The 16,982-nt window shown below is 35.0% G+C and overlaps 1 protein-coding gene across 1 annotated transcript in view; it reads left to right on the plus strand.

Moving 5' to 3' along the window:
- Nucleotides 1-16,982, plus strand: part of GLIS3 (GLIS family zinc finger 3) — a 123,248-nt gene that overhangs the window by 67,425 nt on the left and 38,841 nt on the right. Inside the window, exons 4-6 of the mRNA XM_041405181.1 lie at nt 12,682-12,843; nt 13,175-13,177; nt 14,282-14,389. Coding sequence (XP_041261115.1) covers nt 12,682-12,843; nt 13,175-13,177; nt 14,282-14,389 — 273 coding nt within the window. The remainder of the gene's footprint in view (nt 1-12,681; nt 12,844-13,174; nt 13,178-14,281; nt 14,390-16,982) is intronic.

The raw sequence follows: 16,982 nt of genomic DNA on the forward strand, positions 1-16,982 counted from the left end.
GCATAATATTTAGATTTTGGTAAATGCTTCTACAAAGAAACAATAAAGAGTAAACAATACTTGTACCTTGTCCAACCTTTAGCCTCTTCCATTGGTTTTCTTATCTCTAACTCACACCCATCAGTCAGTTCTGTTGGCTATTTTGAAAATTATTTTATGAAGCCACACCACACTGAAGAACTGCATTGCCCATACATGAAGTCTTGTCATCGTCTTCTCGCAGGCATGGCTTGTTTACTTCACATCTGCATGGCCTTCTGTCTTGCCCTTTTGAATCTGGAGAGCTTGCTCACCAGGTGGGTTTTCTGTAAGCTCTCCTAGCTTTCTTTTTAATGCAAAGGCTTATAAAATGTGGGAGTATTGTCTGAATTGTCATGAATTTTGAGATTTAGTTGCAGATAGTCAAAAGCATATCTTCCACTGAACAAATTCAATGAAGCAAAAAAGCTTCTTTCTGCCTTTATTCTAATTAGATTTCCCAGCAGGGCAGAAGATTAAAGAATGCATATTCCAGATTCTAAAAGAACTTCTAATTTATGTTCTTTCTCCATAAAATACATGGCTTAATCCTTTATTTAAAGCTTTATTTCTTCCTTTCTTGCCTTTTTTTTCTTAACTAACTGAACAAACAGGCCCTAATTGAAAAAAAAAAAAAAAAAAACAAAAAACCTGAGAGTGTTAAGCAGTCAAGAGTAGAAAACAGTCACTGGGCTGAAAAGTGCATTTTGAATGTAGCTGGAAATTTTTATGTCATTTACTTGTGGGGCAAGAAATAAACCTCCTTGGCTGTTTCCTATTGTGATGGACTCCCACTGATTAAAATGCAAGCACTTTTGCCTTGTTTTCCACGACTGTTCTTTCCTGCAAGTGATTTGTGTTTTGCCCTGAAAAGATAGCTATGTAAGTAGCTCTACTCAGAACAGGAGAAAGTGAGGATTTTAAATGTTGAATTGTATTATTGATTTCCCCTTTAGCAGGGGACAAAGAAGGAAGAAAAGGTAGGGCTACATTGCTAAACAGCTCAAATACATTTTGCTCTAATCTTTTGATTGCTTAGTTTAAATTACCTATTACATATCAGAGTGCAGAGGCAAGCTGTTGATATGATTTCTGGACTAATTCAGCAGAATCCTGCTGTTAATGCCCTTAAAGGTGCTGCAGAGCAGTTCAGCCAGCTACATTATGAGTGAGGCTTTATAATTATCTTGGCTTATGACCAAAGGATTAAGAAACTACTTGTAATTCTACATTCCTTGCATATTCAGAATTCTCATTGTCTTCAGTGAAAGTGGGATATATTTAAGTAATGCAGAATTAGGACCTGGTTATTATGACAGAACTGTTTGAGTATGGGCTGGCAGTAATGCAGTCGTGCTAAGGTTGTTTAAGAATTCACCTTTGCCCTATTTTAATTTGCTTAAGTTTCTGCTGAATAGGGGATTTTGTGCAGTTTTCTGGTCCAGATTTTTTCAGTAGCCATAGATACTAATCTGGATACTTTTCAGTAAAGTACCAGTTAATCTGATTTAAAATTAATGGAGTTGTAAAAAGTTCTGGAATTCAGAAAATAAACATTAAAATGTGAATTTTCTTTACTTTCTAATTATTTAGCTTTTGGTTTTGTGGAGTGGCTTTTAGGTATAACAGAGCATATTTTGATTAAGTATTCTTCCGAGTGTTCCAGTGAGTGCATTACAGCTGTAACCCCAAATTAGTTATTCAAATATCAGAAAATATTGAATATTTATGGATGTGTATAGCCTTGAATGTAACTTCTGTATGATTTACTTGTATCCAAATAATTAAAAACATCACAAGGTAATATACTGTTTTTTGCTTTTGTGTACAGTTATCAGGATTAAAACTTCCCATAAATATCAGTGAGATGGCATTATCATGGTAGAGAGTAAGTATTATGAAACAAAGGTAGAAGAAATCAGTATGCATCATGTCTGTTTTCCTTAAGGATGGAAATTTGAAATTAGTAGTATAGTTAGAGGATAGCCAAGTGATTCTTATAGCTATGTATGCAAGTATACTACATGGCCATAGCTATAAAGATGCACATGTTGTATTTTAAGGGAAGAAAAACTACTAAAAAACAGTACAAGAGGTACAATTTTAAAATACTACCCATAAAGTTTTGGTCACCACAGCACGTTTGTTATAAATCATAATTACTGGCAGAGGTTCTGCCAGAGTGTAACAGAAACAGTCCTTTCTCCATTATGAACTGAGTGGATCATGAGTACATCGTGAATTGAATAGTTTGCACTTATTAATTCCATAACAAACATTCCAGAAGCACTGTCTTTTTGATGGAAAGAGTCAAATAAGAGTCAAATAAATTTTGACATATGAAATTTGCAAAAAATTCTGCCCCCGGATGTAGTTGTTGTTGCGTAAAGGAGAATATCAGATTTTTTGGTCCTTGAAACAGTGTGCTTCCTGTGTATCTCTATGAAAGAGCATACTTTGAGAAAGGTGCTTCTCAAACTATTACATACTGGCACAGCTTAATCCTATTATTTTATTGATAAAGTATTCTACTTATATGTGTAAAAATTTTGTTTATCTTGGAGGTTACATATGATTGAGCCAATTTGGCAGACAAAAATACTGCAGCATGTATGTAGATATTGTAGTAAAATTAAGAGATTTGCCTTTTTAGTATATTGCTTAGTGCATTTTTTGAGTGAAACTTGAACTTCTAAACTCAAGATCAGGTTTGGCAAAGCAAATTTCTTTCTACTGATGTCTCTTCCTGTATACGTTGTGCTTTTTGGCTCACGCACTTCAAGCTGAACACTGCTTAATGTAAACAAGTAACACATTAAATTATGCCTTATGCTTTTTCTTTAATAAAACCACTGTAACCAGGCCCTTTAAGTTACATGAGTGTCAGTTTGTCAAAAGTGGAGCCAGTCAAGTTGTTTTTTTTCTGGGGTAAAAAAAGTACATCATTTCTTTGGACATGAAGTTAGCATTTGTAGAGATGTTCCACTGTATCCTGGCATATTTTCTACTGTATCTTTGGCATGTTTGCATTTGAATGCAAATGCTGCACTTGGGAACTATCAAATGGATCTCTTACTCCCCATTTTGCTCTTGACAGTGATCTAATGGCTTTTTTAATTAAAAAAACCTAAAAACCAACCCAAACTAAGAAAGTTAAGGTTTGACTATTTAAATAATAAATAGAGTTTACCAAGAGACCCTGTGCCAGATAGCAGCTGGCCTTGTGTACATTTGCTGGGAATAAAAAGGACCTCATACCCACATTTGTAGAACACCATGCTGAAAGTTTTACAGTATCAACTGTGAGCTATGCACCATAATTGAGAGTTTACTGAGATCTGTCTTAGAGCTTTTCTGTCTATCATATCCTTTGTCTTTGAAAAGTGGCAATTGGGTATTAATATTTTCAAATAACTGTAGGAAAAAATACTTTCTAGTGTCTGTAGAACAGCATGCATGTTTGCTTCAGTTTTTCAGTCCCAATATGCATGTTTATAAATAGGATAGGACAGGACAGGATGGAATGGAATACTCTTATTTCTATGATAGAAATAGATATTTGTATGATGTTAGTATTTGTAGAAAACAGAATGAATAATGAATGATAATCTTGACATGGAGTATGGTGAGAAAGAACCCTCAAAACAGTTTATTTCCCATTTCAACTTTCTGATTTCAGAACTTTCCTGGTTATTTATTCCTTTTTTCCCTAGTGTAATAGAGATCGGATTTTAGTCCTTTGTGAAATTCACAAAGAGCAAATTCTAAACCAACAGAATCTTCCCAGCGAGAATGCAATTTACACTACCTCATCTCCATATTTGAAAGCCTACGGTCTCAATTTATAGTGTATCTCTGGCATGAAATCCTGTAAAGAATGGAACTACAGAAGTGAGAGGTAGCTACATGTTTGCTTTTTTTTTTGAAGATGGTACTCCTGCATATATTTTTTAAAATACCTGAAAGGAAATAGCTAGTTTTTTGGTTGACAAAAGGTTGTTTTGTTCTTGCATGTCTACAAGAAGGAAAAATTATTCAAATGCATAGGACTTCTCTGGGGCTTAACGATAGTAGCAGCTGTCTTAGTAGGGAACTTTTAGTAGAGTAAGCTGCATGATTACAGATGGTAGTTTCAGTTACTTGAGACTCAAAGACAACCTTTTAGAAAAGCCAAAGAGAAAGAAAGGAGCAAAACCAGGGGAAAAAAAAAAAGAAAAGAAAAAAAAAGAAAAAAAAAGTACACTCTTCTAAAAGAAAGCAAAGAGAGAATTCCCTAAATATTCATTTTTCCTCTAATAGTTTCCGTACCATATGGGTTTTGAATCAGTAGCAGCTGATGTATTCAGTAATAGTTCCTTTTGAAGAGACTTGTCATAATATTTACCTTCTCTACAGCAACAGAAATAGCTTCTGAGGTTGAAATGGCCATGCTTACTAAGACTGATGAAAACAAGAGACATTACCATGGTGAATGAATCTCTTGACACCATTATTTCAGGGATAAATAACATTCATTGCACTGTGCTTAATTTCAACAGAGATATTCGTGTCCTTAGGCATAGTGTTACCTAGAAAATAAGGTTACATTGTGCCACAGATATCTAGAACATGAAAATTATGAAGACCTCTGGAGATCTGATATGAAAAGGTAAAAAAGAACATGCTACACTTATCAAAAACACAAGAATAAAAAAGCCATCTGTAAAGAAAGTTTTCACAATGAAATAGTGTGGTAGGCAGGGACAGTTACTTACTCACATACCTCTTCTTCTTGCACTGCAGTTTGATGCTATCCTTTGTCCTATCCTTTGTCCTGTTCCTGACAGAACTGACATCAGAATACCAATCTCCCTGGAAAGGAGATTAAAAGTAAATTTTATTGAGATGCTCAAGTAATCTGTGTATATACAGAAATACTCAAGTGTGCGCAATGTGACCAAAAACGTGAGAATTGTTCAAAGGGAATGAAGAAACTAGCCTCTCATGTGCATCTGTCTGAAAAAGTAGCCTGATTCAGTTTCCCATGTGAACCAATCTGTAGATTTTTGGTCTGTAGTGATATATCCTCTTTTCCATTGATTTCATTGCCTCTATAGCAGCATGTGTCTCTTCTTAAAAATACCTAAAAAGATGGATGCATTGGAAAAGTGAAGTCAGATTAGGATATAGTCTATTAATCTTGTATCAACCCCTACACACACAAAAAAAAGCATTATGTGCTGTTTAGTCAGAAGGTCTTAAAGTGTGAGCCTTAGAGTTGTACGCACTGATTAGTCCCATAAGTCTTACGTCTGACTAATCATTGAACTTTATTCTATATCTGTTGAGTATAACAAGCCTTTTAACTTAAGGTAGGAAGTCCAACAAAGCTAAATAATAAATGACTTTAGATTTTGTCATGGTCTGTAATTAGCTTTTGTTCGCATTTATATTTATGCATGCTGGATCATAAAATTTTAAGGAGTCTACCAGAAAAACATGAAGTGAGGGTATTGTGGTAAAGGGAACCTTTTGTTTTTTTAAGAGGAACGAAAAAATGACTAATTACCTATGGACCAATTTGTCATTGAAAGACTGGGCAAAGAAATATCTACTATAATCTGTGTAACACATGTAGACATAATCTGTCATTATTTACTGGAAAAATAAATTCCAAGACACTGTTTAATTTCATAAAAAATAACTATAAAAACAAAAATAAATGCCAGGCTTCGTATGGTTTTCAGGAAAATATATGACTTTATATAAGCTAGTGCATTCACCAAAGCATTCAGACACCACATTAGATAATGTGTTCTGTTCAGATAGGCACTAAGGTGAAGTGCTGCTCTGAATGCTATATTTTCCCCATTTAAACACTTCAAGGGTTAAAAGCACAGCATTCACTTTGCTATAGATGAACCTGGGCCTTTAAATCTCAGCTGTGGCTGCAGCCTCCTTGTCAGTGAGTGCCTGATGTCAGCAGTTTGAATGATGTCTGACGCTAATTATGTGCCATTCACAAGATTGCCAGGCTGAAGAGTCTAGGGGTATAAAAAGCTATTTAAAAGGTTTTCATATGAGGTCTTACTCTCATTTTTTGGAAACACTTCTTTTGCAGAGCAGCACCCTGCTAATACCATTGAGGAAGGAAAATGGTTAAAAGACTATTAATTAATGCTTGAAATGCATTGTTTTTGTTTGAAAGCCATATAAGGAACAGCTTTTACATCTGTTTTTGTGGTAAATACAAAGCTGTGGAGAGATGCCTTGTCCTTGTCATACTACTTGCCTTGGTGCTGACACAGAAGAACTTACATGGTCAGAATTTCAAAGCATTCAAAATTAATTGACAGATGGACATTGTTAAATAATTAATGTGTCTTTTAGCTGCTAATGAATCTTAGAAAATACTGCATGGCTATTGAATAATTCAAAGATTTTTTGGGGGGGGCCTTATGTATATGCGACTCTAGATTTTTTTTTCCTAGATAGTTTTAAGAATACCATTCCTTCCATTTGCACATGTGCATTCATGTATGACAGCATTTCCTCAAATCTAAGAACAGCTTATATTTTTATTAAGATATCTCCCTTCAAAGTTTAAGATTTAAAACTTTTGCTTTTCATGCTTATGGTCAGTTTATGAATATTACAAAAGTAAGCAGCTTGTCAAGCCAATCTCAGACAATAATTTGCTGTCATAAACCAGGTATGGATTAATACATTACATGAGTCAGTACAGTGTTCTGGGGTGGGTGTCCCTCTCTTCTTCCAAGTAACATGTGCTAGGATGAAAAAAAACAACTTCCAAGCTGTGCCAGGGAAGGATTAGAGTGGATATTAGCAAAAAATTCTTCACTGAAAAAGCTGTCAAGCATTGGAAGAGACTGCTCAGGTGAGTGGCAGAGTCACCATCCCTGGAGATAATAAGAAGACTTGTAGATGTGGTGCTTGGTGACATGGCTTAGTCATGGACTTGGCAGTGCTGGGGTAATTGCTGGACTCTATCTGAAGGGTCTCTTCCAACCTAAAAAAATCCATAGTTCTATGATTTTGTTTTTTGTATTAAATTTCATTAGAAGGGAACATACTAGATGAAGAATACTTCACTCATTCTCAGAACAGTGGTCCTAAGTAGTTAAACAAAGTTTGTACTTCTAACAGGGACTAGCAGAGCTACAGATACTGAGAATATCCCATTGACAGAGATGATCTCATTGATTTTTCTGGATTATCACATTATAAAAAGGCACATAGTAAATCAGCCAAATGCAAAGAAATGTAAGCAGAAATGAAGGCATATAGTTTATAATTACAATATGAGAAGTTATGCCTAGAAAAAAGACTGAGTTGGAATTTAATGCTACCAACTGTAACCAAAACCCTCTGTAAAATGCTATGAATTAAAGAAAGCTAGGATGATCCTGGAATAAGTGAGAAAGGGAGTTTGATTCATGTTACCTGAATACCTAACATTGATAAGTCTACCACTGAAATATTGATAATGTATTTTGTATCTCAGATGAATGCAGAAGTAGTCAGAAGGAGGACCAAATCATATTGTTTGAGAAGTTTTTAGAGCATGTGACTATGTGGTCATGTGCAATCAGTCCTAGATTAATGTGGGTTTGCCATGCATTGGCTGGCAAAAAAAAAAAAAAAAGAAAAATAAGAGCTAGGTCTGATTTGATCTGTATGTCTGTGAAACTGCTGGTTTTCTTACCTGTGTGGATGCAATGGGGAAAGTCCTGTCCCACAATTATGATGAGATGTGTCCTTGGACCACTTTGGCATCCATTGTGCTTAGTGAAGAAGAGGTATGGAAGGTAGAGATGTGTATTATTTTCTTTTGGTTTTTCATGGAAAGTATTTTTGCTAGGGTAAATTTTCTTATCTTGTTGGCCTTTTAAAATCAGTAAGGAATTTCTCCCCTCTGATATGTATCTTAGTTTCTGGGTGCACGTTTTTCTTCTCATTTTGCATCATGAAAGGTTCCCCATGACTGAACAGGTTACTAAGCCAAATGAGCTGGTATTTTGCAACTCTGGGCATGCATTTGAACCACTTGGTTAATATGTCCTCTGTGTGTACGTAGGGTTGGGTTGATTTCCCCCAAGTCAGATTGACAGAGATTTGAAGAGTTCTTCACATTTCCATCAAGCTCATGCCATATCAAACTTTCTGAGGTCATTTGGTTGTAGTTCATGTGTTTCCCTATACTGGAGCCTTTTGAGGGGCTCTCAGTCTCTTTTGCTTCTTGCATGAGACATGTATTCAGTTTTATTGAAGAAAAAATAAATTCTGTCCCTGAAGTATCTAGGTTTGTTACTGAGATTTTGTGTGGACAATAGCTAGCTCTTGTACACAGAAAGCCAGCTGCTGCAATTTAATGGTTGTAGGCAGACTAATGTTTAGCAAAATCAAATTTCAAATGGAAAACCACCCCTCTCTCAGTAAGCTTAGAGACAGACCAGATGAGGAACATGTAATTAAATGTATTCGTTATAATATCCCATAAATATTTTCTCACACATGACAGTGGAGAAGGTAAATGCTTATTCTTCACCCTTGAAAAAATAAAAGATGATCCTTTGCCACAAACAGCAATGCTTAGAAATATTTGCAGATCACTGTATAGCTGGTTCAGGTGAAAAAAGATATTAACAGCCCAAACTTGAGGAGAGCAACATTATGTTGTATACTGGATTGAACATTTCTGTAAAATCAAGTACTGTTCAGGTGTCAGTATTTCTAAAAGTAATTAATTTCCTTTCATTGTTTGGAGGTTTGGAATCAATTTTGAAGGAGGTCTGAGAAAGCATTGTGTGTAGTGAGAAAGCAAATACTTTTGACATGTATAAATTGTTTAAGAGAAGGTTAAAGTACGTGGTAACAGAAAGTACCTAGAATTAAAAAAAAAAGTTACTTTTTATATTTCTTATGATGTTAATACAGCAGAAAAATAACAAAAGAAAATACACTGCCTGGGTGCTGAAGCAAAACCAATTCAGACAGGAAAATGTGAATATATTTAATACCAGATAATATTAGATACTGGATTAAGAAGAAGCTGTGCTGGCTGTGTTTCACTTTTATATGAAGGCTACATAGTTTTTAGTGAATGGATCAGAGCTCAGACAGATGTCTGCCAGAACAAGTTCTTCAATCCTTGCTAGAGATCTAGTGATCAGCTGAGCTAATCAGAACAGTTCCTTTTGCAGAGAAAATGGACTAATTTATTAGTCACTTGGCCACTGACTATCTGTTACTGATACTGAAGTACTCACACAGGTATTACCGTCTGTTCTATAGTTCAAGAGTCTAAATATATTATGTAGTGAATTCCAGTCAAGGCTCAGAAATGCATGGGGCATCCAGAAGGGCTTTTCATGTTGCACAGATTATTTTATACAATCTATGAAATTATATTTTCATTTTACAGGAGGGTTGCCTGGTATGCTGAACGTCATCTCGGTGTAAACAAGGATGAACAGTGTGCTCATGAAAACACAATGTTTTAAAGTCATAAAACTGAGGGTTTTTTCTGTTGATATGCTTTACCTTTCCCTCTAAATACATTGTTTCTTACTTTTCATAATTGTCCTTTTAAAAGAAGAAAGTAAACATGAATGTATTTTAAAAAGAACTTTAGGAAGTACAGAGAGGAATTTTCTGTATGAGCTACTTAATGGTTTCAATTTGCATGCAGCAGTAAAAATAGAAGCTCAGCAACTGATTTCTGTATTGCAGTTTAGGAAAATATTACACAATTAATTTTACATAAGACTTGCAAAAAATCTGGTTTAATCAGGATATGTTTAGGACTGTTAAACAGATTCAGAATGCTAAGCTATGCCATATACTTAGTGACTACAACAGTTAGTACCTTAGAAAACTCTGAGTTCCATTTCAAAAACATGAATCACTACCTGACTTTTTTCCCCCACTGAGTGATCCCATCTTGTCTGCAATACTTTCACTGAAATATTTTTATCAGGATAGAGAGTATGTTCTGTGCTGTTGAAAAGAGTATCTTTTCATTCTTTTTGTTTTAAGTATCAGATATTTCCAATGCTTTAAGAAATTTGATTTATAAAAGAAATATTCATTAACTGTTGAGTAAGGATGGTTGTCTTAAGAATACAGGCTTGCAGACTGTTTTGCTAGAATGACCTTTCTAGCAATACACATCTATATATTGCCTTGTGAATATGCCAGACAGTAATTTAAGGCTGTGGGGGAAGAGAGAATCCTTTCTTCCAATTTATACTGAGCAATGCAGAAGTCTTCAGAAATAATAATCCTTAAATTTGTATGTTAGGATTCTCCAGTTCTGCTTACTTAAACATTTTTGCCCAATTAAAATTAATGTTAATTTTACAGCCATATAAGCAACATTTACATGTTTAAGTTCATTTGCATACTTAAAAATTCAAAGTTTAATAACCTGAAAAATAAACAAAAGAGTCATGCTTCTACAACTTGTTCATTGGTCTGAGTTTTACCCTATAAAATTAATGGCTTCTTGAGATACTAAAATTATTCTTATGTACAGCATAGTTACAGTTATTAGAATGTAAGTTTGTTCTTTCATGGTGTTATTACAAAATAATGACGTCTTTGTATAAGATAGAAATCTACTGATTAGCCTTTCTCATTTTAACAGAGGTGCTCTTGAATTATTTTGCTTCTTGAAGGTCATTTTTTGAAGGCTCAAAAATGAAACAGTACAATTTTATTAGATGTTTGGGAGAGATTTACTGTGAGACACTGGCACTGGTTGCCCAGAGAAGTTGTCTCATCCCTGGAAATGTTCAAACCGAGGCTGTATGGAGCACTGAGCAACCTGTTCTGACCTGTCTACCTACTCATGGCAGGGGGGTTGGAACTAAATGATCTTTAAGATCCCTTCCAACCCAAACCATTCTATAATTTCATCACTTTTGTGAATAATTTCTTACATCCATTTTTTAACTCCATGTTCTTATGCTGTCTCCATTCTTTACTTTTTCCTAGAAAAAAAGTGATACTTTTATCAAGGCAATTTAAAGATATGTTGGTGTATTTTATTTTTTTTACTCTGTAATATTTTCTAAAAATATATCCTTAAAAGTAAAAATATTTTTACTCTTACAACAATGTTTTATATGCATGCTAAAGCTCTGTAAACATAAAGGTGACACTATTTATAAGCATAAATTAATGTTCAGTGATCAAAACTGGATAATCTGAAAAGCACTGGTTTGTTTCGGATAAAGGGATGGAATATAAATACAAACTTTCATGGGTTGAGACATTTTCTGAAGTGTATGTGTAGGAAAGATAAATTGCAATTATGGTATAGCAGGCATGGTTCATCCTCTGTATCAAGTTTTAATTTCTTAAGCTTTATTTTAATAGCACTGGTTTATAGTAATGTGTTTTATACTTTATTCTTTGAACTTGTAATTCTTTTTTGGAGTAATCCAAAAGATGTGCTTAAAATTAAGTGATACAATTTTTTTTCTCCTTTTTTGAGGATGTTAGAGATTTGTAAGAAAGGTATGCTAATTATGATCAGAATTATGTCACTTTTCCTACTTGTGCTTTTGTAAACATACATGCACTGCATAATATATTATAAAATTTAGTTGTGTCATTCTGACACCAGTGAAAAATGGCCTATTCCTTTTCAAGTGAAGAAAATTAATAGGTAGTGAAAAGATTGAAATTTTTGTGTTAGCTTTAGAAAAATCTCTACTATAGAATTACTATTTTTGCAAGCATAGCAGTTTGTTATGCATCAGAAGCTTTAAATGTTGCATAGTGAGCATAGAAGCTAATGAGATGAATTGGTCCTGACTGGTAGAATTTTAGAAAGCCTATACTTCTGATATTCATAAATATTTAGGTCTAATTGAAATCAAGTGTCTATAAAAATGCTGGTGTCAAATAGAACAGATATTTTAGTTTCCCTTAGGTTACAGTATACCATGAGAGCATGATAGATGAAAAGCTTGTTTTCTGTTTATATAAACATAGATTTCTCCACAGTTGCAGTACTTGATTAGGTATAGAAGTACTATGCCCCATGGTTCTTGGTTCCCCGCAGGAATTACTGTTTTGGCAGGCTTACAGTATTTTTAGTATGTCATACATTTACTCATGGCAGAAAAGTAAAAATATGTTTCAGAAATCATTTCACTTTTTGCATCACCATGAACAAGGCAGAGCAGACTGAAATTTCCCTGCATGTCTTTGCTGTTGCTCTGTAGGTTGGGTTGATACTGAGAGATGCCTCTGTTATGCTGAGCTGCTAATATCCAGAGAAGCCTGGAGCTGAGACAGGGATAGCTAGCAGAGGTCTTGAGAACCTCACAGTGACCATTTTGCTCTGTGTGCCACATGGAGGAGATTCAGGCTGTGTTTCCCAGGCTGGTGCTGCACTCTCAGCTGGCTGGTTCCTTTGGGTCTCAGTGTGCCGTCTGCAAAATGTAGGATGTACTCTCCTAATTCAGCCATGTGCAGGGAGGATAGGTACATTTTTACAGTCTAAATGGTTTGAACCCTGCAGCAACATCCATGCTACCCCGCCATAGCAGGCTGGAGGTCTCTGCATGCCCTTTTACCCTTCTTTCCCTGTTTGCTCTTGCAGTTTCCTGTGCATGTTTTCCTTTCAAATAATTTCTTTCTCTTTTCTAGTTTGAGGGTTGCAAGAAAGCCTTTTCCAGACTAGAAAATCTCAAGATTCACTTAAGGAGCCATACGGGTGAAAAGCCGTACCTTTGCCAGCACCCGGGCTGCCAGAAAGCTTTCAGCAACTCCAGCGACCGCGCCAAGCACCAGAGGACACACTTGGACACTGTAAGGACACAGAAATCCCACTGCAACCCTCTGAACATTAGAGCATCTCCTTTCCTCCAGCTTGGTGACAGCAGGTAGCCCATAACCTTAGAGACAGGAGGGTGGATGGTCTGATGAGGCTGTTGAAGCTGCCTCAAAAGTGACCCACTCATCTAAGCGTGCAAGAAGATGGACCCAGGCTGGTTGATAAAAAGACCACAGGTTCCATGGTCTTTGCTGCAGGTAGAAGCAGTAGCTTTCTCCCACTTAGTTGATCTTTAAGGAAATTAAAGCCATCTGCAATATAAAGAGCTTTTCTTTGATGAAAAGTTAAGAGTGGGGCATGCACCAGAAAGTCAAGAGAGATAGAATGATTTCATAAATCTAAAAATTTTTGTGCCAACAGATTGTCCCTTGTAAATTTGAGTGATGGCTGAGATTTGTTTAAAAACCTCTGTTTCAGAAAAAAAATTTTGTGTTTTTTCAGAGACAGTTTCCAAAGAGTGGAAGTCCAGAAATATGTTTAAAACAATGCCGTTTGAATTAAATGGCTGTTAAAAAAAGTAAATTATCCATTTTGAATATTCAAACCTATGGCTGGCAAGTTAGTAATTTGTGCAAGGTGTTTTCAGAAATTCTAGGTAGAACATAAGTGAATACATTGCTGAATAGCTACTTCCAGGAAACAGTTGAACCTAATGTTCATTTGATACTATGTATTGTGAATCTACAAGTCTTCAGGCAAGACAGACAGCTTAGAACAGGCAAGATAAGGTATTTATATGAGTTAGATTTATTGGGCATTCTTTTAAGAAAACCATAAAGGTATTGCAGGACATTTTACAGGTATTTTTCTAAATGAAGTATTATAGAAAATGTGAGCTGAAGGAGTTGGTCAGTACTTCACATTAAAATGTTTGGATTTTTTAATGTAATACTTTTGATACTTCAGTATTCAATGCTTGGTTGAGGTTTTGCTTGCCTTCTTTGTAATATAGTAAACTAACACTTTTTCTTGTTCTCTTTTTCTGAAGCGGATCCTTCTATAATCCTAAACAGTCTTTCCGGGCCTTTACTGCAGTTTCTTTACCTGATTCACTAAAGACTGTAATTTCTGATTAAGTCAAAGATTGCTGAGGGTGGAAAAATTGTAAGTATATCTAGCAATGTTCATCGTACTACTAAGAAAAAAAAAAAGGTAATCATGAAAGGTGCTGTAATGAAAACTTTCCTTTTGTTTATCTTCCTTTAAAGCTTTACTTCATCCTTTCCTATTCTAACAACTTGTGAAGTTTCCTGCATGTAATAATGTACGATGTTTCTGTTCTGTAGTAATATGGTTTGTAGCATCCCAAGGCTCAAAAAGTATTCTCTTGAGTTAAAATAATCTGTGATATAACAGTAACTTTTTTTTTTTTTTTTTTTTTTTTTTTAAAACCTTTTGAATGGGGGTTTCCAGGATTATGCATGTGAGATTCCAGGATGTACTAAGCGATACACAGATCCAAGTTCCCTGAGAAAACATGTGAAAGCCCATTCTTCCAAAGATCAACAAGTCAGGAAAAAGGTGATTTTTCTGCTGTCTTGACTGGTGTAAATTTTATGTGAAAAAAATCAGTGTTATAATATTAGATGTTTCAATGCATCTTCAAGTACTTGGGTTGATTTCAAACTTTAAATTAGAAAAAAGAGCATGTAGATTGATGTGATTTGTATGTAGATAATTTCATCTCTGACTTAATGTTTTAATGCTTTATGTTTACTGCTGTAATGGTTAATCACTAAACAAACACAACAAGGCAAGTAAAAATAATTTTTGTAAACATAAATTCTTGGTTTCAAATTCTGCCATTTGGTAAATACATAGTATTACAAAATCCTGGCCAGTCTCAGATGGAAGAATGGATTTTGAGGGCGGTATGTGGGACTAAGCTCTAAATTGTATTTCCATATTCCAGATACTTCCAATAATACCAAGATATTTCACAATGCTGATTCCCTGTGGATGTCAAGTCCATGAGTCATCAACTGTTTATATGTATAAGTGCATTTCTAAAGAGCTGTGTTGCTACCTAAGGAATTTATTTTGAGCATTTTTCATCATAACTCCTATTAATCACAGGCCTAATGTGTACAAGGTGTTACATAGGTATTTACTGGACCTTTGTGAAGTTATAATTACTAACTAACATTATGCTTTGGTATTTGAAATATTTTCTAACAGTAATAATAATGCAAAATAAGAACAATAAACCTTTTAATGAAGAATTAAGGTTATTTATGGATTTAATTAAAAGTGAAAATTGGCCTAATGCCAAAAAGTTAATCATGAAAATGTGAGTTCATCAAAAATAACCATAAAAATAACCATAAAAATTCCAAGGTGATAAAGGCACAGTGGACTAATACTTCAAGCCACAGGGATCTTTTCTGTTGAAAATAATGAAACCCTTTGCTGTCACACCCCATTAGTCATGGATTCCTTTAATATATCGTGCCTGACTGGTTTTAATCCTCTCTTTAACCTCCCCCTGCATACCAAGTGACATTATTGTGTCATCTTAAGTTGCTGACACTCCAAGACTGTACCCGTAAATGCATCTTTGATGTTGCATTGACTTAAATAGCAGAATGAAGTCCATTTGTAAGAGTGGAATCTCATGTGCTATGCTGATGTTTACATTGAATCTTCACCCCAGATTCTGTAGATGTTTCTTCAAGGATTTGATTCTTTCCTTGGCTCTCTAAGATGGGATTATGCAATGGGATATAGGTAAATTTCCATCTTTCAATTATTTTAAGAAACTTCTGTTGATGTGTGTCTGTGACGTATCACATAAGACAAAATTATTTTTCTGGAAATCTGTAATGCAGCCACTGTTCCCTTCACTTCCCAACCCTTAGTTATCCGCTAAATACATTTAACTTGGAATCTCACCAGGTAACGGCATGAAATCCTGTATACCAAGAAGATCCCAGCACAAATGCATTTAATAAAAGTAATTTAATGTATAGTACAATAAAATTTCATTTACTCTACAAAGGAAAGCAGAGCCATGTGAGAGTAAAGATAGTCATGCCTGCCTTAATCACCTTTGTGTATTTTTAAAAATTATTCATAAAAATGAGGGCAAACATGTACCCAAACACCATGCAAATATCAGGGAACAGATGCTGAAAATGTTTAGTAAAACATTTTAGGTATAATCTCTATGCACCATAATATTCTGTCTGTCATTTTAAAATATTTTAGTGGGGTAAAAAGCAGTATTTACTATCATATTTTTTAAAGGAAAAATTGCTGACTCTGCCAGGATTTCATCTTTTCATTGGGAAGATAGATGAGATTTCATCTAAGGCAGGAAGTCACTGAAAGAAAGCAGTTCCCAAAATGAGAGATTGAAGTGATGCTGAGAGGAATGTTAATGTACAACATGCCCCTCAACTACAATTACTTTTGAAATGTGTTCTCTTTTTAATCTTGTTCTCATTTCAGCTTTGAAAGGACAACAATTTACAAGATTTTTTTATAAGCTGGCTAGACAAGTAAGCCTATTTTCAGTGGCTACACTTTTTTGATTTCAGTAAAGCACAAATGTCTTTCATCTGTGACCTGATGGTACTGTATTGAAAATCAAGAATCCATAGCTCTTTTAGTTTGTAAGTCTTTTTACTGAAGATAATGAAAATGAAATTATTGTACATTGTGATACCACAACAGCTGGATAGAAGCTTTCTAACATGGTTTTGAGTATTAGACAGCAGGCAGGCATCCTTTACTGCAGTTGCTGGACACTTGGAGGATCCTGTCTGCAATCGAATGCCCGAGTGTCAGATATACAGGGTGTTTATCATACAAAAATGATCACATATTCATTAGCTATACCTCCTTACTGGATATTATGTTTTACTTTATTTTACATAGTCTCATCTCTTATCAAAAGTCCTCATAGATTCCTTGGGGTCTGTCTTCAGTGTCCCATGTCCTTTTCAAATGCCTGTTCCTCAGCCCCTGTTTTTGAGTTAGTGCAATATCATTTTTTTGCCTAACTTCGGCTTTGTCAGCCTCACAGAGCTGAGCTGGTATCCTGCTTGTGTTTTTCATGGGTTCTATTTGCCAAAGTTACATCCTTTATCTATTTCTCCAAGGCTGTGCTGTT

Source organism: Onychostruthus taczanowskii, unplaced genomic scaffold, assembly GCF_017590055.1.
Source record: "Onychostruthus taczanowskii isolate IOZ18803 unplaced genomic scaffold, ASM1759005v1 scaffold220, whole genome shotgun sequence".
Taxonomy (NCBI): domain Eukaryota; kingdom Metazoa; phylum Chordata; class Aves; order Passeriformes; family Passeridae; genus Onychostruthus; species Onychostruthus taczanowskii.